The sequence below is a fragment of the Scomber scombrus genome, chromosome 17 (genome assembly GCF_963691925.1).
Source record: "Scomber scombrus chromosome 17, fScoSco1.1, whole genome shotgun sequence".
NCBI lineage: Eukaryota > Metazoa > Chordata > Actinopteri > Scombriformes > Scombridae > Scomber > Scomber scombrus.
Window position 1 is genome coordinate 5,992,734 of NC_084986.1, and position 22,923 is coordinate 6,015,656.

The following is a 22,923-nucleotide window of genomic DNA, read 5'->3' on the forward strand; positions in this document are numbered from 1 at the left end:
AAATTCTGGTTTCACTTCATCTCTATAAAGTCACTTAATTTCCTCAATTTGCTACCATTATAATTACTACGGCGGCTGGAAGGAGCCGTAACTTTAAGTTACACTCTTACACTCTTTGAGATGAAGTTTTTTTTTTATTTTTTTTACTTGGAGGACAGTTTAGTCCCCAGGGCTTTTTATTCCTACTGTGACTCTGTGTAAAGAGACAATACTCCTGTTAATGAGTTAATGAGGTGATTAGAGCCTGCACTCAGTCCTGATCAATGGTTAGAGAGTTTACACACACACACACACACACACACACACACACACACACACACACACACACACACACACACACACACACACACACACACACACACACACACACACACACACACACACACACACACACTCTCCAGCCCGGACACAAATTGAGAATAGGTGATAATTAGCTTGATACCCCTCTGTGATTTGGGTTGTTTAACAAAAAACAAATCTGCAGTACGTGATGTTGCCACGGAAAGTACACAAATACACACACACACACACACACACACACACACACACACACACACACACACACAGACACACAAGACAAGCGTGTAATTTGTGGCCCTGGCTCAGTCCAATCCTATTAAGATAACATCAGATGAAGTGAACTCATTGAAACAGTGTCATCACTGTAATGAATGGCTTCAGGATTATCTCAGAGAACGGACAGTAAAGATTAAATTAAAGATACAGCGATGTTACAGATGCTTTATAAAAGTTCCTCTGCATTGATTATCATCAGGGGGAAAGGTTGCTCAGTGACTCTCAGACATCATCTTCTGTCAGGATCAGCTCTTATGGAGTCACATGAACTTTTAAAAAAAAAGTTAACAGAAATATGGAAAATCATGTAAAACAAAGAGAAAGAAAAGAAAATGGTCCTGAGTATGATATGTACATAAGTATTAGATAACTCTTTTATTAAACAGACCTTTTGCTGAATAAATGATAACGTCCTTTGAACACGTTGGGCAGATCGTTATGTCCAAGATCAAGTAAGACTCTAGCTTAAATTATCTATATTACTTCACCTTCTTCTCTGTACTTCTTTTTTGTTTTTTCCTAGATGTTTTTAACTTGTGTTTTCACCATGGTGCAAAGGCCAAACGTTATGTTCACTGCAAAACCTGTTATGATAAAGCATTTATTACCTTTTTTTTAAGTTTGATAACTGTTATAACACTTTTAGAATTAAAATTACTAGTGAGGTTGTTGCCTAATTAATGCAAAGGCCTAAGGCTTGAGGTTAAATATTCAAAATAAAGTTAATGGACAAAGTGTGAATGTGAGACCGAAAAACAGAATTTGTATTCAACAAAACTACACTGCATGAAAAAAGGATTTTAAAAATGTATTGTTATGAATATTTTCTACAAAGAACATTTTTCTGCCTTCAGGCGTCTTCATGGAAAACTAGAATAAACTTTTTTTGTGTGTCTGAGGATTATTACAACAGATGCTGTTGGGCCAAACTCTACCAGAGTCTGGCAGGTGGTGATTTCCCACTGTCTGTGTGTGTGTGTGTGTGTGTGTGTGTGTGTGTGTGTGTGTGTGTGTGTGTGTGTGTGTGTGTGTGTGTGTGTGTGTGTGTGTGTGTGTGTGTGAATGGTCAAGGTATTCTTCACATTGCAGGGTCAAAACTCTGTTTACAGTCACGTTTTGGGGAATCTCCCTTATCAGGACAAAAAGCAAGTCCCCAGTAAATCAGTAATGTTAGGGTGAAGACTTGGTTTAAAGTTAAGTAAGGTAGGTTTCTGTTAGGGTTAAGCATGTTAGGTGGTTATGGTTAAGGTTGGGATAAGTCTTCAGGAAATTAATGTAAGTCAATGTAATGTCCTCTGAAATGATCGTTCGTGTGTGTGTGTGTGTGTGTGTGTGTGTGTGTGTGTGTGTGTGTGTGTGTGTGTGTGTGTGTGTGTGTGTGTGTTTGTTTTTGTTACCTCTTCAACAAAACTCTTGGGGACCAGTATAAACACCAACCTTACTGGGACCAGTGTTGTCATGGGGACCAAAGCCCAGTCCATCATTAGGACCATAAGGATCTCCTCTGAAGCAATGGAAACATGACTGTGTGTGTGTGTGTGTGTGTGTGTGTGTGTGTGTGTGTGTGTGTGTGTGTGTGTGTGTGTGTGTGTGTGTGTGTGTGTGTACATGCACGTGTTTGTTACCTCTTCAGGACCGATATAAACACCAACCTTAATGGGACCAACGCCCTTGTACGGACTAAAGCCCAGTCCTAATGAGGTAGTCCTGGTTAATGTTAGGGTTAAGGTTTCGGTCAGGCTGTGCATAATGAATGGAAGTCAATGCAATATCCTAACAAGGATAGCTGCTAAAACCTGTGTGTGTGTGTGTTTGTGTGTTAATGAAATCAGTACTCAGCATGGAGTATTTGAACCAATGAAAGCTCGGATCAATAAAACACAGGCTTTGGCAAAGAGCCAGCTCTCAACACATTTATCTTTCAGACTTCTTTCTCTCCCTTAGGCTCTCTCTCTCACTCTCTCTCTTTCGTATTTACTTCAGCATCATCCGTCTTCCAGCTTGATACCAATCATCCTTCCATCTTGTTTAGGGACACAACAACAATAGCAGAGGTTTCGAAACCGACATGATGGGAAAAGATGATTTCTGAGGCAGAAAGTTGGGGAATCCGTTACTCATTGGGTGATGTGTCGACATATGTCATGTTTAAAGGCAGTAGGCCAAACTACCGTCCCTCTTTCTGTCATATCTATCCATCCGGTAGACATGCATAAAGATAAAATAGATGTGTCAGCAGATTTAATGAGGCCCGGTGTTGAATGTAGGACGGCAGAAATTCATGAAAACTATCTCTAAGATGTAGAGACAGAAAAAGGGGAAAGATTAAAGAAGCAGCATATTCTCATAAGGAACAGAGAGGCGGTCTTGCTTGAAATTACAGATTTTATGAAGTCGGTCTCTGCAGCTCAATAAAGGACCAGCTCATCATGCCTTTTGTCTCCCCTCTCTCTCTCTCTCTCTCTCTCTCTCTCTCACACCAGTTAATTTTATCACAAATTATCACACCGTGTCCTTACTCATTACTACCTCTAAGGTGACACCATACATCCACTGTGGTCAGTAATTGAAAGAAAAGGAACGTAAGCAGATATACGATCACATCCACCGCTTCTTTCTTTCAACCTCGGAGAAAAGTTGTTTTTTTAAAAAGTCAAAGTTGTGTATTATAGTCAAAGATAAATGCCATTACAATACTCTGTTCAATTAAATTAATTAATTCAAGCTGAAATAACCACATCAGTGTTTCTGCAAGTTTTAACTGCTAAACTTCACTTCCACATCAAACTGGTAAGACATTTCTTTAACCCTCCTGTTGTCCTTTAGTCAAGGAAGGAAGGGATGATGGAAGGAAGAAAGGAAGGAAGGAATGAGGGAAGGAAGGAAAGAAGGAAGGAAGGAAGGAAGGAAGGAAGGAAGAAAGGAAGGAAGGAAGAAAGGAAGGAAGGAATGAGGGAAGGAAGGAAAGAAGGAAGGAAGGAAGGAAAGATGGAAGGATGGAAAGAAGGAAGGAAGGAAGGGAGGAAGGAAGGAAGGAGGAAGAAAAGGAGGGAAGGAAGGGAGGAAAGGAAAGAAGGAAGGGAGAAAGGATGGAAGGAAGGAATGAAATATGGAAGGAAGGAAGGAAGGAAGAAAGGAAGGAAAGGAAGGAAGGAGGGAAGGAAGGAAGGAAGGAAGGAAGGAAGGAGGGAAGGAAGGAAGGAAGGAAGGAAAGATGGAAGGAAGGAAGGAAGGAAGGAAGGAAGAAGGAAGAAAAGGAGGGAAGGAAGGGAGGAAAGGAAAGAAGGAAGGGAGAAAGGATGGAAGGAAGGAATGAAAGATGGAAGGAAGGAAGAAAGGAAAGGAAGGAAGGAGGGAAGGAAGGAAGGAAGGAAGGAAGGAAGGAAGGAAGGAGGGAAGGGAGGAAAGAAGGAAGGAAGGAAGGAAGGAAGGAAGGAAGGAAGGAAGGAAGGAAGGAAGGAAGGAAGGAAGAAGGAAGAAAAGGAGGGAGGAAAGGAAAGAAGGAAGGGAGAAAGGATGGAAGGAGGGAAGGAAAGATGGAAGGATGGAAGGAAGGAAGGAAGGAAAGATGGAAGGATGGAAGGAAGGAAGGAAAAAGGAAGAAAAGGAGGGAAGGAGGGAAGCAATTTAATTTGTTATTTAATCTGGATTTGTATTATTACTACATCACAGTTTGGATAACATAACTTACATAAACTGTAAGTGGAGCTTTGAGTAGAGATTATTTTACAGTCAGGTGCAGCTGTGATGAAGATTAATCACCAGAGCTGAGCTGAATCGGTGATGTCAGCAAGATCGCAGCTGCTCCAACTGCAAATTGTCATAATGCGTATGAGTTGAACTTGCCAAGTTCAAATTACCAAGTATGCACGTCTGAACCCGGCGTACTCTGTATTATGAAAATGTATGACTTTTGGCCATATAGTGTATTTGACATTTTTGATGCCAGTTTTCAAAGGCAAGCTATAGATAACATGTTTTTCTTCTTGTTTCTTTAGTTGGATGTTGTTCTCTTCTTTGATGAAAGTGTCTCTGTGCTCATCTTAAATCCCAGTTTAATACATGATTTTAATGTCATAGTTTTTAAGATTTCTTTTAAACATTTTAAACATTTTCTGAAGGTAATCTTAACATAATCAGCTTATCCAGAACAGTGAAGAGCTGTAGAGTTGAATTAATATCAGGAATATTTGTTCAAATGTGTCATCTTGATTAGTCTTTGTCTTTTATCTTTATGAGCCCCACCGGGGGTTTCTATCTCCGCAGCTCACTTTCACTCTGTTAACTTTTTTTTGTTTGGGCCAACACATTAAAGTTAAACTTAAATACACACATACTTACACACATACCTGAAAGTCTTAACAGAAGATATTTGATATTTGAATTGATATTTTGGACCTTTACTTTTGATTTACTTCTGTTTCTGGTGTTTTACAGTGATCCATGACAACTTCCTGTTTAATGACACTGTCACACTCATGGGACACTTGAGCCACTGTAACATTGGTTCAGGATCCTTTATACTCATTCTGACTTTTTGGTTGTCAAATTTAAAAAGAGTTGCCTTTGAAGAAGAGTCACCTTTATATTTGGGTGCCTGGTAAAAGGTTAACAGAGTCTAACAGCACTTCATGATCTAAGACTAAACATATTAAAAAAGGGCAACATCACACAAGCAAATAAAAAGAAGAAAGAAGAGAGTAATAAAAGAGGCTGAGTGGATCTTACCTGACAGTGAAGTCGTACGAGCAGGACGCCAACACCGTGTTACTGAACGGAGAAAACTGCAGGAAGAAAAATAAAATATGTAAATCAAGAAAATGTTAAAATGTGATGTAATCTATCTGTTTGTTAAACTATATTTCTGAATTTCTAAAAGCAATATGAGGGTTAATGGGAGAGAGAGAGAACTTCCTCTGATATCTCATAAGATAAAAGCCGTTTTTATTTCTGGTGAAAAGCTTAAAAAACACTGAATTACAACCGCAGCCTCCTGCCTCCTGCCTCCTGCCTCCTGCACCCCTTCACCTAAACCAAACAGAGTATTTCCAGTAGCGGAGAACACATCTAACACCGACAACCTCCTGCTGTGTGCTATATGTGTGAAAGGGCAACTCCATTCATGTGTGGAAATGACTTTGCACTAATGTAATGTGTATTATAGTATATTAATATTATTGTACAGTGCATATTCAGCATAGAGTAAAGTCTAGTTATTGTTTTATCTTTAGTCTCTATTCCATTTTTAGTGTATTTAGTCATATTATTTAGCTTTTTACATCTATAATTTATCAATATATCTTTGGGATTAATAAAGTACTCTATTCGATGGGGTCTCATTCTTCAGTCTATGCAAAAGAAATCATCCTTTTCTGAATAAATATGTAAATAAAAGTGTTGTGGTGGAAAAAATGAAATGTGCATCTTCATCTTCAGGGACAGCTGAGTTGCATATATTTCATCTGTTCTGAGTTGGAGGTTTTTTTTATGTTGGACTAGCAGATTCTAAAAAAAAAACGTGACATTTTTTTTTACTCCATCAAAGTGAAACACAGCTTCAGGCAGGTCGAGCAGCCTATTTTCTGCTCAGCAGTTACAGGATTGTGCCGACACAGAGAGACTGAAAAGAGTCCGCAGAGAGTCGTTTCACCGACTGTCAGCTAAGCACTCTTAAATTAATTTATTCGTTCATTTGTTCCCCCTCCGCGCTTCTGACAGTTTCACCTTTTTTTAATCGAGAGGACTCAACAGCCTTGTTTAACACATTTCTCTTTCCCTATTTGACTCTCAAATCAGTTTACAGCTACTTAATGTGTGTTATCAGCAGAAAAATGTTAATTACTGAGGCAAATACAACAAATATAAAGACACACTGAGCAGCTGTGATGATGAAGCACACAATCAATTCTCCGTTAATGTCCTCTGTCTGACACTGAGACAGTCCAACACAGCTTTTATTGTCAGTATTTCTACTGTAAAACACACAGTTTGTCTTTTTAATTGCATCTCTGATTTAATTTCAACAATTTAAATGTTAAAATAAAATTGTTCTGCCAAATTATTTTAATGCTTTTTACAGGCTGGCGTGTTTTATTTGTACAGAAAGGGCAAATACACTCATTTGTTGATAAGCTTTCTTGTTAATAGATGAATAGTGAATTTATTCTTGGGAGTTTTTCTATTTTGGTTCATCATTTCTGTCAGCTTTATATCAGATATTAAAGATTCTGGGCAAAACATTTAATTTTATTGTTATACATAAGTAAATATATCATTTTTGTAGGAAACTACAATGAAACTACCTTTGTTGCAGGTCTGTACAGCGTGAGATTTGAAGCTATTTGGAGTTTTTTGTGTTGTGTTTAATAGTATTGTACACTATTTGCTGAATTTTGCACTGGAGCTGAGCAATTTGAAGCAGTTGCTTGTTTAGTCAATTGACTGATTGTGTTCCTTCCCTGTTTGACTCTGCATCACAACATCTCAGCAGTAAAGTTTGAGTGATTTAAAAATCTGAATTTTCCTTTAAAACAGTCTTAAAATGTGTCTCCGTCTGTCTCTCTTTTCTTATCTTCTGCTGACCATGAAGTCGCTTCACCTCCTTTCTGCTCCCTCCAGTAAACTAATACCAGCCGACAGAATTGCAAACACTAACAAAACACACACACACAAACACACACACACACACACACAGAGTTTTAGAGGCAGTTTTTCCTCGATCGATAGGTGACACCTGTCCTGAAAAACACAACTTGAGCAACAAAGCTCCTTGATTGGATGAACTCAGGTTTGTGTTTTTGTGTGCAAGAGTTTCTGTTTGCAGTCATAAGTGTGTGTGTGTGTGTGTGTGTGTGTGTGTGTGTGTGTGTGTGTGTGTGTGTGTGTGTGTGTGTGTGTGTGTGTGTGTGTGTGTGTGTGTGTGTATATCGTACAGTATGCGAGGGTGAAGTGGCGTGTGCCTAATCTGAGTAACTGGGATGTGTTTGTTTACTTGTCTGCAGCTGTATGTTTTCTCACACATCGTCTAAAGTGTGTGTGTGTGTGTGTGTGTGTGTGTGTGTGTGTGTGTGTGTGTGTGTGTGTGTGTGTGGTCTTATTAGGTCCATTTAAGTGGGTGTTTTGATGCTGTCAGGCGCTGCACTACATCTCTACTGCAAGACACACTTTGCTCTAAATTCAGAGAACAAAGTGCTACATGACATTTAGCGGAGTGTGTGATAGGAGACCTGCGAACACACACACAAACAATTGTGTGTGTGTGTGTGTGTGTGTACCTTGACTCTGCGGATGGCGTAGGTGTGGCCTAGCAGTTGATTGACAGGCTGTCGGACGTTCCTCAGGTCCCACACACACACACTGCAGTCTACCGAGCCTGTGGCCACAATGTTCTGCACAAAAAACATCAAATCACTGGTTTAAAAAACTCACAATTATGAGAAACATCTGTTGGTTAAATGCACTTTAAGAAAGAATAAAGATGAATCAAAGAGTTTCAAAGCAGAATTTAAGATGAGGTAATAAAGCTGCCAAACTGCACTTTAATTAAACTATAGCTTGACAAAAGACTAAAGCTTATTGAATGCTGGATTTATTGTATTTTAATACCTCTTAACTGCATTTTAACACAGAACTAAAGGGATAAAACCAAACTACAGTTGATAAATGCATTTTAAATTATTATTCTCTTGGTTATTTGTATTCTATACTAAAATAATACATAATACATTAAAATGAAGCATGTTTACTGCATTTTACCTCATTACTAACTACAGCTTAATATGTCATTTTTAAACAAGAATAAATCAATTTAAAATACATTTTTAAACTATGTATTTTAAACTAAAAAGAACAATTTGAAATTCACTTAAGATAGAATACAGCAGGATAAGATTTTACAGGAAATAATTAAATATTTTAAGCTAAAATAAAAGCTGAATAGTTGTATTTAAAACTACAATATGCATAAAAAAGCTCCAGTCCAGCACAGTGAAATTTACTTCCATTGTGTTTTTAACAGTGTGAACTTGTCTGAGGCTGCAGACGGTGGGCGGTTACCTGGTCATATTTGCACCAATCACAGCTGAGGATCTCAGTCTTGTGTGCTGGGATGGCCAATCGACACATGGCGCTCTTTACGTCCCAAACTCTGAGCGTCCCGTCACCTGTGTGAGAGAGAGAGAGAGAGAGAGAGAGAGAGAGAGAGAGAGAGAGAGAGAGAGAGAGAGAGAGAGAGAGAGAGAGAGAGAGAGAGAGAGAGAGAGAGAGAGAGAGAGAGAGAGAGAGAGTGAGTAGAGATTTACCCAGCATGCCCAGTGCAACCACAGCTCTATACTGGAGACTTCTGAGCTGCTGCTGCAATGCCCTGCTCATGGGCACTTTGACTGCAAAACAAAAAAGAAATGGAGGTAAAGAGGCAGAAAGAGGAGAAATAGAGTCAGATGTAGCGGAGAGACTTACTGTTGTTGTGTGAATACTAATAATAATAATAAACTTTATTTATAGAGTACTTATATAAGAGGTTATTAGAAATTAGCCAATAAAAAGTAGATGATAAAGTATATAAGTGAAAGTAAAAACAGAGACCCGTATGAGTAATAAAATGGGATAATTTGTACTAAATTATTAAAAATTACATTAATTCAAAGCCATTAAAAAATAATAGGTTTTCAGCTGTCATTTAAAAAGGTTCACAGAAGCCGTATCTCTTATAGCTCTTGGTATATGCTCCATAATTGTGAAGCATAGTTATTAAAAAAAAATAAAAAAGCTGCACTGCCTATTTTCTTGTGCGTATAATTGTGTGTATTTAAAAATCCAGCAGTAGAAGATCTGAGAGCTTGTGAGGGATTATAAAACAACAGAGAGTCTACAAATGTAAGTCAGTGCCAAAACCATTAAGAGCTTTAAAAACAAGTAAAAGGAACCTTAAAAGATACTGGGAGCCAATGGAGGGCAGCTAAAGCCGAGGTAATGTGCTCCCTCTGCCTTGTTCTGGTTAAAAGTCAGAATAAGAAAAGAAAAAAAAGGGGATTTATAATTATCTAATCTATTTGAAAATTTAAAAAGTGAATGAATAAGTTTTTCAGCATCTTTATAGGACAGGAACAGCACAGGAGAGAAATATAAGTTAAGACAGATGGAGAGAGACAGAATGAAAAAGAGGTTAATTGAGGGGAACGCGGCTGACAGAGTGTTCAGTTCCTTCAGACGTCAGGTTTTTATGTGTGTCCCGACATAAGTTATTCTCTTGTGAGGCGTGGGGCTCATTTCAGGGGCCACTTCATTATGGCATCAACCCAGCTCTGTGTGTGTGTGTGTGTGTGTGTGTGTGTGTGTGTGTGTGTGTGTGTGTGTGTGTGTGTGTGTGTGTGTGTGTGTGTGTGTGTGTGTGTGTGTGTGTGTGTGTGTGTGTGTGTGTGTGTGTGTGTGTGTGTGTGTTCCTGGTTGGAGGTTGAGGGTCTGCCAACACTGCGACAATCATCAAGCAGAACCTCTACATTCTGCTCTCCTCGTCGTCCTCTTCTTCTTCTCTCCTCCTCCTCCTCCTCTTCCTCTTTCTTTCATTTTACAGGCAGCAGGTTCACAGAGGTTTAATCAACTCTGCAGTCTCTCTCCTCCGTTAAGCCAAACACAGAGTCAGTGTGTGCTTCCAATGAATGAGTGTTATACATAGCAGCTGTGGTGGTTACATGCAAATCATTCCCAACTGTTTGCATTACATGCGGTCTGGTGTTTACATGTGGCGACGCATTTTACTATAACAGCTGTGTGACATACACAAAAGTGATATTGATATGTAAAAAGGTTCCCAACAGCTACCATCAGTCCAACAATCAGGGTAGGGAGGGTTGGGTGGGTTAGTGCTACAATGAGAATATTTGATCCACCTTAAGTTAGCCCACCTTAAGTGAAGTGGGCATTGTTCCCTAACTTTAACCCTGTGGATGAGAACCTAACTTTAAGAAATGATTAACTTTAACCCACACCAAATATTTCTCTAACCTTAAAGTGATGATTTTAACCCAAATCATCTTTCTCTAAACTTAACCGAGTAGTTTTCGTGTCTAAACCAAACCACACCTTAACCACAGTGTCATTACATCATAAAAATATCATTAGTTTAACAGTAGTGTGTAATGGTTTTATGATGTTGGTGCTGATAGAGGCGTCGGATTAGAAAACGCTCTTATGTGTCGTTGTGGAGTCACACGGTCAAACCACATATTTGGTTGTTAAATTTGCATTACCTGCTGCTCGTAAAGGTATTTTGGATCAGCTTTGTTTGAGATGAGACGGTGTTGCATGCAGGTTGTTCACACAAAAAATGACAGAAGTAACTGAAGAGTGAAATAAGTGTTTGAAACAGCAGTTCAGCCAATTTCTGTCATCAGACACTGTTCAACGATTCAAAAAGCACTTTGTTTGAAGGATGCTGAGACCTTTAAGAGCTGAAACTCCTCAGCAACACACTGCAAAGAGTCCAACGCTGATTTATCTTTACAGGCCTGTGATAATTTAAGATTTACGATTGATTTTTTTTTTAAACTGGATGAAAATATATGCAGCAGAAGTGGAGATATTATCCGTTTTATCCGTTTCAAGTTATCATTCTTACAATATGTTAAAATACTGGACATTTTGATGCTTTTTGGAATCAAAACCAAGAATTAGAAGTAGGCTGCTGTAAGATTTCACAGTAAATTACAGTATCTTCATTTCACAGTAATGGAGGGACCAAAGCCAAAATCATATAACCAATCACTGTTCATCCTCTCTTTGTGGAATCAAACCAATATTTCCTAATTATGTTGACAGAAAAAGTAATTCAGACAACATTAGGTTTCCTTTAAAACATATTTGTTGCTACAATTTAGCAGAGACGTCATTTCTTGGGCATCCACTTGGATGATTCGTTAAGTTGGAACACGCATGTTGACAGCCTGTGTTCACGGATACAGCAGAGATTATATTTTCTGCGCATGCTTAGGGTGTTACGGGGAACGATGGGAAGGTGATGTTTCTGTTCTACCAGGCTGTAATAAAGAGCATCATCAGCTACGGGATGTCTGTTTGGTATGGAAACCTTACTGCCAGGTCAAAATCCAGGCTTGCTCTCTTGGTTCAGTGTGCAATGAAAGTCAATGGGATGAAGGAACCACAGTCACTTCAGCCCATAAATGAGTGTTTTTCAGGCAGACTTTCAGACACACAACTCATGTTCTCCATGCAGAGTTTGAGCTGCTTCCCTTCGGGGCAGAAGGTATAAAGCATCCTATTGGAAACTTAATCGCTTCAGTGAGGCTGGAGGTTCATGCAATGGTGTTTTTATCTGTTTATCTTTCCACTGAGATATGTGCACTATGGGGGATATGCAATCTGTGGGCTGTGCAATATGTCATATGTGCAATATACTGTGTGGTACATGCAATGTGTGGTGTGTGCAATTATGTGGATGTTCTATGTGTTGTTTTTGTTTTGTTTTTTGAGTTGGAGGTATATCGTATCGTACCGTATCATACCGTATCATACCGTATCGTACCGTATCGTACCGTATTGTACCGTATCGTATCGTATTCTAAGAGGCGAGGTTGCTCCTCAAGACTTGTAAACTAACTTTATTTTGGAAATTCAGAAGGAGTTTCCCTTTAATATCTGCTTTTTCTGCAGTTCCAAGACACATTTCACATGCTGTTCCTTTTATTAATGGCAGAAGTCATGGTGCTTATATGATAGAAGCTCACTGGCTGTAAACATTTCGCACTGCAGGGGGTTTTATTAGGATTTATACTGACAAGATTGAAGACTTGTGTACAATTGTTGAATAATTCATTTGATTAAATATATCTGCTGTTGTCATGCTCTACTTAAGCTTAACTGAATCTTTAAGATCAGGAGAAATGTTGACTTTATCTCTAGATTTATATTCATATCAAGTGTCAACTGTGGCGTACATTGTTCCTCGTCTTCAGGGAACAGAATTTATACTTGTAATATTTTGTTTTTGGCATTTTAAGCGCTTTTCATAAATGTTTAATACTATTTGTGTGATCCAAAGAACAAGAAGGAGGGGATGAAAGTTAGGGCCTCCTTGGTGTCGCCGTCTCCAAGAAGAAAACTAAGTACATTTGCTTAATAGGATTATGTGACTGGGACTGTGGGGTTGCTCTTCAGAAACAATGCCACCTAAAGTCCTTTTGAGGATGAGCGTTGGGGTAAACCGGCCGGAGTGTTTTTGGATTCAAAGAGGAGAGCCCACAATAAACAGCTCAGAACAAATCCGAACTGTTTGTTGCAGATTAAAGAGGAAGCTTCACCTCATGTTTACTGACCAGCAGATTAATCCTCCTCCTCCTCCTCCTCCTTCTCCTGTCAGTGTGCTTCCGTTCCTCCTGCTCGCCATTTCCTCCACTTCCTCTTTAATCCCAACGATGGATGAAACTCTCAACACACCTTCCACAGCGTCAGTCTCTTTCAAACCACATCCTCCTGGTTCCTTATCGATTCTTTCATAACTATCTTAACCCTTCGTGTCATTGCTTTTTTTTTTTATTTCATCCTCTTCTTCCTTCTTTTCCTCTTTTACTTTCCATCACTCACACACTTGACTTCTCAGCCATGCGTGGAAACTCGTCTGGCTTTACCGAGTGGAAAACATGCCAGCTAGACTCTGTGTGTGTGTGTGTGTGTGTGTGTGTGTGTTTGTATGGGTATATGTGGGTGTGTGCGTGTGTGTGTGTGTGTGTGTGTGTTTGTATGGGTATATGTGGGTGTGTGAGTGTGTGTGTGTGTGTGTGTGTGTGTCACCGTTTACAACAGCAAAACTGTTTAACATTGTGTTTCTTTTGCAACAGCAGCAGGATCTGGCTCTGCATGTAAATGTATGAGGATGTGTGTGTGTGTGAGTGTGTGCGTGTGTGTGTGTGCATGTGTATATGTGGGTGTGTGCGTGGGTGTGTGTGCTTGCTCTGCAGTGCATTAGAGGCTGACTTCTGTAAAAGGGTCTCGCTCTATTACACCTGGTATCTCTGCTGTATCAGCAGATTCAGCAAAGACACACACACATATACACACGCACGCACACACACACAGACACACACACACACACACAGTTTTTCCCCCCACACACAGCTTTTAAGCTTCCCCCTCATATGTGTCAAAGCCAACTTTAAATTCTGCCAATTTACAACATAAACACACAGTCGATGCCAGTGAACTGACAGATGTGAAGAGGAAAACATTACAGGGCTCATTATGATCCTTTTTTTATTTAAAAAGAGGAAGATTTTTATTTTTATCTGTTCATTTTATTGAAAAAATGTTGGAAATCAGATTAAAAAAATATAAATTGCTCTATTTTTGAATTACTTTGACAGGCTTTAAGTTAAAATCTTTAATTTTTTCATTAAGGCTGCAACTAAAGAATATTTTTTTAAATGAACCCATCAGTTGTTGGTCTATGAAGAGGCTGAAAATGATGAAAATAGTTTTTAAAAGCTCAAAATAACGCCCTCAAAAGTCTTCGTTTTATACTGATCAACAGTCCACAACCCAAAGATATTCAGTTTTCTGTCATATAGGATTAAAGAAACCAGAAAATATTCACATTTAAGAAGTTGGAACCAGAGAATTGCAGGCAGCTGTCTGTACTTGCCAAAGATCATTTATGCACTATGACTGCGATCAGTTTAACAAGACAGGAAAGCGAGTCTTCAATTTCATGAAAATCTCCCAGTTCATATTTTAATATTTTTTAATATTTTAAGCTGATTAATTTAAGAGAAAACATCTTGTGAAAAATAAGGCTTAAAAGTCAGTTTGACTACTACTGTTATTTCAATGTGTCAGATACATATTTAACATTTACAGGTTGTATTTATGGGCTGCAAACATTTATTATTTTCTGCCTCCTCTGGCAGCAAAAAGTGATTTGAGAGATTTGAGTTTTGCTTGTTTGTGACGTGCAGTTTTTAAAAGTTAAACCTGCTCAAAATCAGATTCGATACAGATTCAAAAGCTGTTGAAATCTGACAATCTAAGGTGAGTCTACAACTTCTCTCACTGAGCTGCATCTCCAATCAAAACTGTAAAAACTACATCTCTTATGACTACCACTGTGTCACGATTTCTATCCTAAATTGAGTTCATCCTTTGAAATCTCAAGCTGGTTCACAATTCTCGCAGTATTTTTCTTCTCTCTCCACCCCCGCCTACTCGTGCACTTCCAAAGAAAAGAAGAAAAAGAACTTCAACATCTCAAAGAAGACAAGTGTAGCTGCTAGTTAACAAGCTTACTGATAGACTGCGTTACTTTTCCAGGAATCGGAGATGAGAAACAGAACTGGAAAATCCTCCTGCTTCCCTCAAATCACCAGTATGGCAACATTTTTTGTTCCCTGTGAGTTATAAACACAATAAACGTGTTGTTGACTAAGCTGTTAATGACAGGGCATAAATAATCGAAGTGATTAATAGCGTAGTACATGTTAAGCGCCTTTGCCAAAGTCACATCCACCCATTCATGCACACATCCATTCACTGATGGCAGGTGCCGCCCCGCTCATCAGGAGGAGTTTCTAATTATTCACACACACAGTCCACAGGACCAATTTAAGGTTCGGTTTCTTGCCCAAGGACACTCTAACATGTGGACTGGAGGAGTCGGGAATTGAACCGCCAATCTTCGGATGAGTGAACAACCTGCTCTACATTTCTGAACCACAGTGGCTCGAGGAAGGTGAAAAATATAGCAGTTTTTAACTCTTAAATACATCATCATCTCTTAAAGTCCATTTGGATATTACAATCAGGCTGTTTGATCATTATGCCTCTTGCTAGTAAGAGCTTGAATGGCACCTGCTGTTGTTTAATAATAAGAGAGCACACTGCAAGAAGCACACTGTTAAAAGAAGAGCCACTAGATGGCAGAAGGGTACTTTACGACAACACCTTGAGTTTCCTCACCTGCAGAAAGCCACCAGGCAAGAATCAAATTGCTTGTGTTATTTCACCAGTAAATTAAGGAACAAACTGCATAAGTCATTGTCATTACATTTAAATATGACCACACAAGGCCTTAGTGTGGTACATACCCAAAAGAAGGGCAATTATATCACACATTTGATGCCATGTAGCCTATCTTTTCATTAAAGAAGAAAATGAATATGTAAATGACAGTTATCAGAGCATAAAATCAATCATCTGTTGATCTGTACAAATCAAGACTCAAAAGCCTAACAACAGCATAGCCGTTAGCGCTGGATAAAAATGTTTACATCGAAAAGTAAAAGTCAAATTGAATCGTGTACTTTGAGGAAAACAACATCGCTAATTATGACAGCAGCTCAAACACTGACATAGCTGATGATGACAAGTGAACCCTGCAGAGATGGATGCATTTACACCTTTTATAACAAGTAGCAAACATTAGGGAGAGAGCCACTTCATTTCTATTTGAATGTATAACTATCCGATCCTACTGTTGATGCAGCTCTTCCAGCTAATCCCTCACTGATGTGGGGAGGGGGGGTATCGCTCTTCATGTTCAGATATTTGCATTTAAAAACGTTCATTTACAGAGAGGAGGCTGAAAGTGATCGCAGCAGGCGTGTGGGTGACCATAGCAAAAAGGGTTCAAATGGGAAAGCCAAGAGAGAGCTGCATTCACACGATCTGCCACCTCCAGAGCTTATCTACAACGGCATGACCAGTGGTAGCACAGGCCTGAAAACACACACACACACACACACACACACACACACACACACACACACACACACACACACACACACACACACACACACACACACACACACACACACACACACACACACACACACACACACTCTTCAGGTCTTCTACAGAGGCGAGCTGGCACAGCAAACAACCAGAGGAATTACACGCAGAGTTAAGACACTGTGCTTCTTTTTATCCTGAGATTACTTTTCATTGCAGTTGAGCTTGATTGCATTACATTTTGTGCACGATGACAGAAAACAGGCAAAGAAATGAAAGAAGACATTCAGAGAGAAACGAAAGAGACACAAGAGCACGTTTGTCGGACTGTGAGCTTCACAAATTCAAATTCTTTGGAGTTTGGAAACAGATCCAAAATACAACCAGGTAATATAAATCCAGAACTACTCATGAAAGGTTGGGTTCCAATAAATAGCTGAATCATTTTAAAGGGAAATTCAACCAATTTTACACATCAATGTATGTTTCCAGGTGATGGGGAGTACTACAGCATGTTTAAAAACTCACTTGTATCACCTCATATCTTTTGGACTGCTGTATCAATTTTTATCCTTTTTTTATCAAGGTGTTGATCATGAGTCCAACAGTGTTATAGGAGTGTGATGATGAATCAGGAGAGGACTTTTGCCATGTTTAAATTCAATGTTTAATTCAACTTTGACATGAGAATATATGCTGTTGACCAAGTAGAAACCTTTCACGTTCAAAATGCTTGACCCGATTGGAAATGGAGCCACGGAAAACATAACCAAACCTGATGTGTATTAATACGCTGTTAAAAAAGAAAGAACCAATCCAACCGAAGACCTGAGCACAGATAGATCCAAATGGCCCCAAATCCAGTTGACCTGAAGAGGCCCTAATAAAGAGAGAACTCTCAACCAGCCGCATGGTCACTCAATAACCAACAGAAAGAGCAATATATATATATATAGAGCAAAAAATTTAAAAAATAGCGATACGATAGTAACTCTCCGGAGTGAGGTTCCTTGTACGGAAGCCTACAGCTTCACTAGCTAATTATGCTACATATCACAGGTTGTGCTACATTATGCATTGCTCAAACAATTTCAGTACAAAGACATTTTCTATTTATTGTAACTTTCAATTAGTTTTTTGTGTGTATGCATGCTGTCTGTTTTTGTATAATAATGTATTTTTTGATATTCTATCACTCTATAAAGCACTTTGAATTGCTTTAGTGTAACATTGTGATGCAGAAATAAACTACAACTTATTTTTTCCAAACATAAAAGTTACTGAAGTTTGTGCAAACACATAATATCAATTTGATAATATGTGAATTTAAATAGATTTAAACTGATGTCATGATATTTTCTTGTCATTTACAGTTGAGTTTTTGTTTACTGAAGCTCGATTTGTTCCAGAGCTGAGAGCGACACTGACTGTGGCAGCGCAAATTACACTGGAGGAGATGTGGAGGGCAGATGAAAGCTTAACACACTCACAAACTAAATTATACACACACTGGGGGGGTTTGAGAGAGAGAGAGGAGAGAGGCGGAGAACAAGAGGAGGAGGAACATTAGAAGATGTGAGGCAGCAGGGTGCATGGGGAACCCCGATAAGCTTATCTGAATGAGACGCCATCTTTTCTCTCTCTCTCTTTCTCTCTCTCTTCAAAGCCAGCAGCAGCAGCAGCATTAGCCTCTCATGCTAACTGCTAAATGCCACCAGAGGGGAATTCACCCCCGTGGAGGATAAGGCAGTATTTCTCCACCATATGATAGCAGCGTTTGACATCTCATTATCATCCATCCATTCATCCGTAATACCACCAATAAAATAACACATCGCAGTATAAATCAAGTACAGGTTGTATTTTAAGACGTTGTGATATTTTATAGCCTTAAAAATGTTCTAACCTGATTTTTATGTGATATAATCTTTCTGTGTAAGATTTACCTCTTATGTCACAGGTGGTGTGTATGAGGCAACAGGGGGGAAACCCAAATGTAGACTATAGCAGCAGGCAGGGACGATTCAGTGAGTTTATATGTATTAAATCATCAAAGTTGCAGGGATGAGATGAGGAATGAAAGCTGATAATTGAATAAATAAATTATCTCATTTGTGTTGTTTTAAATGCTCGTGCAACATGCAGTATGTTAATGAAAACAGGATAAAACAACTAATTTATTTTATTGATTGTCAAGAAAGTGTTTTTGAAGCAGCAGGAGGGTGATATTGATATTTTTCATATTTTCCATTTCAAATTAATGTAATATAAATTGAGCACTTACTGGCGTTGGGACATTACATTATTAGTACGTTTTTTTTTAATAAATATGAATATTAGATGCATTAATGCTTGTAACAGATGTGGCCTTTACTGCACCTGGTTTATCCATACTACCTGTAAGCTTTTCCAGTTATGTTTCTGGCATATTTAGTAGGCCAGAAATAATATTTAGTGTGTCAAATGTACGAGGATGTTCAACTACATCCAGTTGCATTTTGTCAGTATGCACACCAGCATGCTTTTCTGCATATTCTGACCCACAATCCGCCGTGCAGCACATGATGCATCACATCAACTAAGCTGCCAAGAGAGCACAGGCCAATGACAACTCAACAGAAGCTGCAGTGACAGATAAATTAGTATGTCTCCATTATATGCATACTGCATGCATCAGTATGTACTTTGTAAGGGAAGCTGCTTTAGTACATACTACAAGTAAAAAGTAGAAGTATGTGATTCGAAATGCAGTCTCAGTTTGTTTATTGAAAAGCAGACTTTCATTTATTAATTAGATATAAATTGCCTCACCCATCTCTGTCTTTCCACCTTAAAAACCCTTTAGCTGGCTTCTTTTCTCAGCTTTCTGGCTACTCAGAAATCTGGGTAGCTCACTCTGATCATTAATTTACTGATACAACTCTTTTTTTTCTAATCTCATCAGGTGATTGAAAAAACTTGCCAGCCGATCAGAATAAAGAATTGGAAGTTTTTGGCACCACTTTTGAGGTACTTAAAAGCTAAATTGCATTTCCCCTTTTTTACTGAAGCATTCAAATTGAGGAAAAGCCAAAAGACCCCGCTGTAAATTGTGTGTTTTATCTGTCTGTCTGTTTAAAAGCGCAAAATATGGGAGGAAAAAACGGAAATTCATACCAACATCTGCTGCACCTGATACAGAGCGGAAGCCCGACCACTGCAGGAGGAAACGGAGTCTGAAATTTAACATCTGAGAAAAACAGGTTTAATATCTGCAGTTCTGTTTTATTAGATGCACACACACACGCACACACACACACACACACACACACACACACACACACTATAGCAGAGAGAAACTCAGTTTAAAAGAAGCATTACAAAGTGAAATTGGCAGAGCTCTCTGCTCAGCAACACAACACGAGATAAAAGCAGGAATGCAACAGTCTGTTATTCTTCTCTTCCTCTCATCTCTCCTGCATATTTTTCCTGCCTTTTAAAAGCTCAGCAGCTCCAGTCCGTTGTGATATGATTGAAACAGCCAGTTATAGCTATTCAGCAGACTGTTACATTATGTGTTTACAAAAGTAATCTTGTGAAAGTTTTGCCAAAAATCTCCTGCTGATGTTTTACATCTCATTGAAATCACTGATCTCCGGTTTTCTCACATATAATGTTCCTCTTACAGGAAGAGTGAACACTCACCGGCCCAAAAATCTCTTTATCTCAACTAATATTTAAAGTTCAACAGCAGAAAAGTCTTTTATTTGTGCTCCAGACATGCAGAACGCTTGTAGAAACTTCAGATAATATATATTTGTAGTATCTGTTCCGATCAAACTTTCTCCGCTGCTGTACTCAAGATTGTGGAGCAGTTTCCCTTCACTGTCAAACCCTCCCATCTATCATCACTTTAACATCACAGCTACAGTAAAAACCTTCTAACTTATCACAACTGTTGCTGATGTTTTCCTGCCTCTTTGCACAATTGTCAGTTTTTTTTATGTGAGGTAGTGTTGGTGTTTGTTTTTAATGTCTTCATGATAAGGTGTGTAATGTTTGTATTTTTAATGTATTGGAGGAAGCCAAAGATAAATTTCCTCTAAAGTGGATAATAAAGTCAATTCAATTCAATTATAAAATTCTTCTTTGATTCTCCTTCATTTTTAATATCATAATACAAATGTTTTAACTTTGTAATAGTTAAGTATGTATTGCTTTTGTTTTATTTTAATTATTTAACACGGGTTAACTCCTGTTGCTTTTAAATGTGCTCTAAATACATTTCACTAGACTGTTTGTATCTGTCTTACTCTATTTTAGCTTAATTCTATTTCCAATTTAACACTTTTAAATGTATTTAAATGTCTTTATTTTGCTATATGTTGCTGTCTTGATGCATTTTACGTTTTATTTAAAGCACTTTGAATTTTCTTGTTGCTGAAATGTGCTATACAATTAAATGTACCTTGCCTTGCCTGGCTTTGACTAGTAAAACCTACTAAATGAATGAACTACGGAGCTCTTGACGGTAATTTGAAACTGACAAAATATTCCCCTTAACGTTTATCTATCTATCTATCAGTGTTTGTTTTTGAGTAATACATGTTCGTATGTATCAATACAAAACTCCGTGGACCTTCAACATTTCTGGTCAAACACGTCTAAAATGAAACCGCAGGAACTTAAGTTCATGAACTAGAGAGGTCGAGAAGTCAAACCAACAAACATTTTTAATTTCCGACCTTTATCTGGGAATGTTCTGACTGAGCACCAAATTCACTTCAGCTCCGCCTGGCTTCACTTTTATCATTTGGGTGAAACTGCTCTCCTCTGTGGGTTTACAGGGCTGCTCCTCTGAGATAGCACACATTACAGAGAACAAGCAATTTCAACACGGAGTACTGAAAGGTCGATTTTTCTTTCCGGATCACGCAGTCGCTGGTCACTAAGCAACACCACCAGGACCCTCTTTGGTCCCCTGCCATGTGGGACGGAGCGCTGCAGCGGTACAACCAATAATTTAGCTGTCAGAAACACGTCTGTCTATCTTTCAAAATGACACCGACACAACAAATTACATTACTCAGCTCGAGCCTTAATTGCTGTTTTATTTCACATAATTTTTCAGTCTGCAAGAATGTTTTCAGAGTTTTACCCAAAAACTAAAACTTTTTTTTCTCCTCTTAGGATTCAAAAAACTTAACTTGTAGTTGTGGTAACTTTTGGTTTCAGCCCGATGAATGTCTTCTGTTCATGAGGAGGAGAACACTCCTGAGATTTAATCATTAGCATCATCGAGACAAATAAAATGTCCACATAAGGTGACCTGATGTGCTCAGTTTGTGGCTGATTTTCATTCTGCAGAGAGTAACTATCTATCTATCTATAAATTTGCAGTAATTTGTGGCAGAGTTGCATCACTTTTACAGTATATAATGTAATTAAACAACGACATACTGCTATTTCACAGTAATCCGATGTACATGTTTTATGTAAAAACACATTTTTGGTACAGTAACTCTACAACAGAATATTGAAACATTACCGTAATTTAATGTATATTTTACTATAAAATCACAGTTCAGTATTTTAATTCTACAGCACTGTACTGTCATTCCACTTCTTCAATCTATAATTTACTATAAAAATGGTACAGTAACCTACTTTAAAAAATAATGCACCTGGTAGCAATTACTGTTCTTTATATGCACAGTCGAATATTTGTTAAAAATCGATCAGCAGCCCAGATTATTATTTATTATTTCTAGCTGTGTTAGTCACAAGTTTAGGTGACTAATTATTCTTTTGGTTAATTATTGTTTGGAGTTTTCAACCCTGAGGCCAAAAAACCCTCAACAAGCTGAATCCTGGAGTTTGACGGTCAATTCTTGAAAGCAGAGAGAGAGAGAGCGGAGTCACAATTCACGTCGTGCCAAAGTTTTCCCGAGGCCAAAACATAACACACACATGCACACACACACCACTGGAGCTCAATGAATCGAACAACAACACACATCTGACACTGTGTGTGTGTGTGTGTGTGTGTGTGTGTGTGTGTGTGTGTGTGTGTGGGTGTGTGTGTGTGTGTGTGTGTGTGTGTGTGGTAGTAAACCTTTGTTTCTGATGGATACCTGCTATCAATTATTTAACCAGACACTACCTGGCATCATGGAACAAACACAAACACACATATAAATGCGTGTGTGTGTGTGTGTGTGTGTGTGTGTGTGTGTGTGTGTGTGTGTGTGTGTGTGTGTGTGTGTGTGTGTGTGTGTGTGTGTGTGTGTGTGTGTGTGTGTGTGTGTGTGTCAGCGTCCTGCAAAAACATCATTTGGCTGATGAGCACTTTCGTCTCTGGCAAAACACAAAATACAAACGCATACATTTTTGCTTGGGGGTGGACAGATGGAGTTTTAGCTTAGTCACATCTAAAGCTGAGCAATAACTCATTAACATTTATTAAATCTCACTGGCATACATGTCACGATCTTATTAGATACAGTAATTCTGCTGCAGATAAACGATTGAAACATTGATGATTTAAGAACTATTTGGAAATCAAAAGTATTGATTCATATATATCAAAAACAGAAAGTAGTGCAAATACAGAAAGCACAACTTATATTTTTTACT

At 38.5% G+C, this 22,923-nt stretch overlaps 1 protein-coding gene across 2 annotated transcripts in view; it reads right to left on the reverse strand.

Annotated features, from left to right (window-relative positions):
* Positions 1 to 22,923, reverse strand: part of pex7 (peroxisomal biogenesis factor 7) — a 49,796-nt gene that overhangs the window by 20,452 nt on the left and 6,421 nt on the right. For both annotated transcript variants that reach the window (XM_062436658.1, XM_062436659.1), the window contains exons 7-9: positions 8,632 to 8,738; positions 7,851 to 7,964; positions 5,305 to 5,360 (exon numbers count right to left, since the gene is read on the reverse strand). In XM_062436658.1, coding sequence (XP_062292642.1) covers positions 5,305 to 5,360; positions 7,851 to 7,964; positions 8,632 to 8,738 — 277 coding nt within the window. The remainder of the gene's footprint in view (positions 1 to 5,304; positions 5,361 to 7,850; positions 7,965 to 8,631; positions 8,739 to 22,923) is intronic.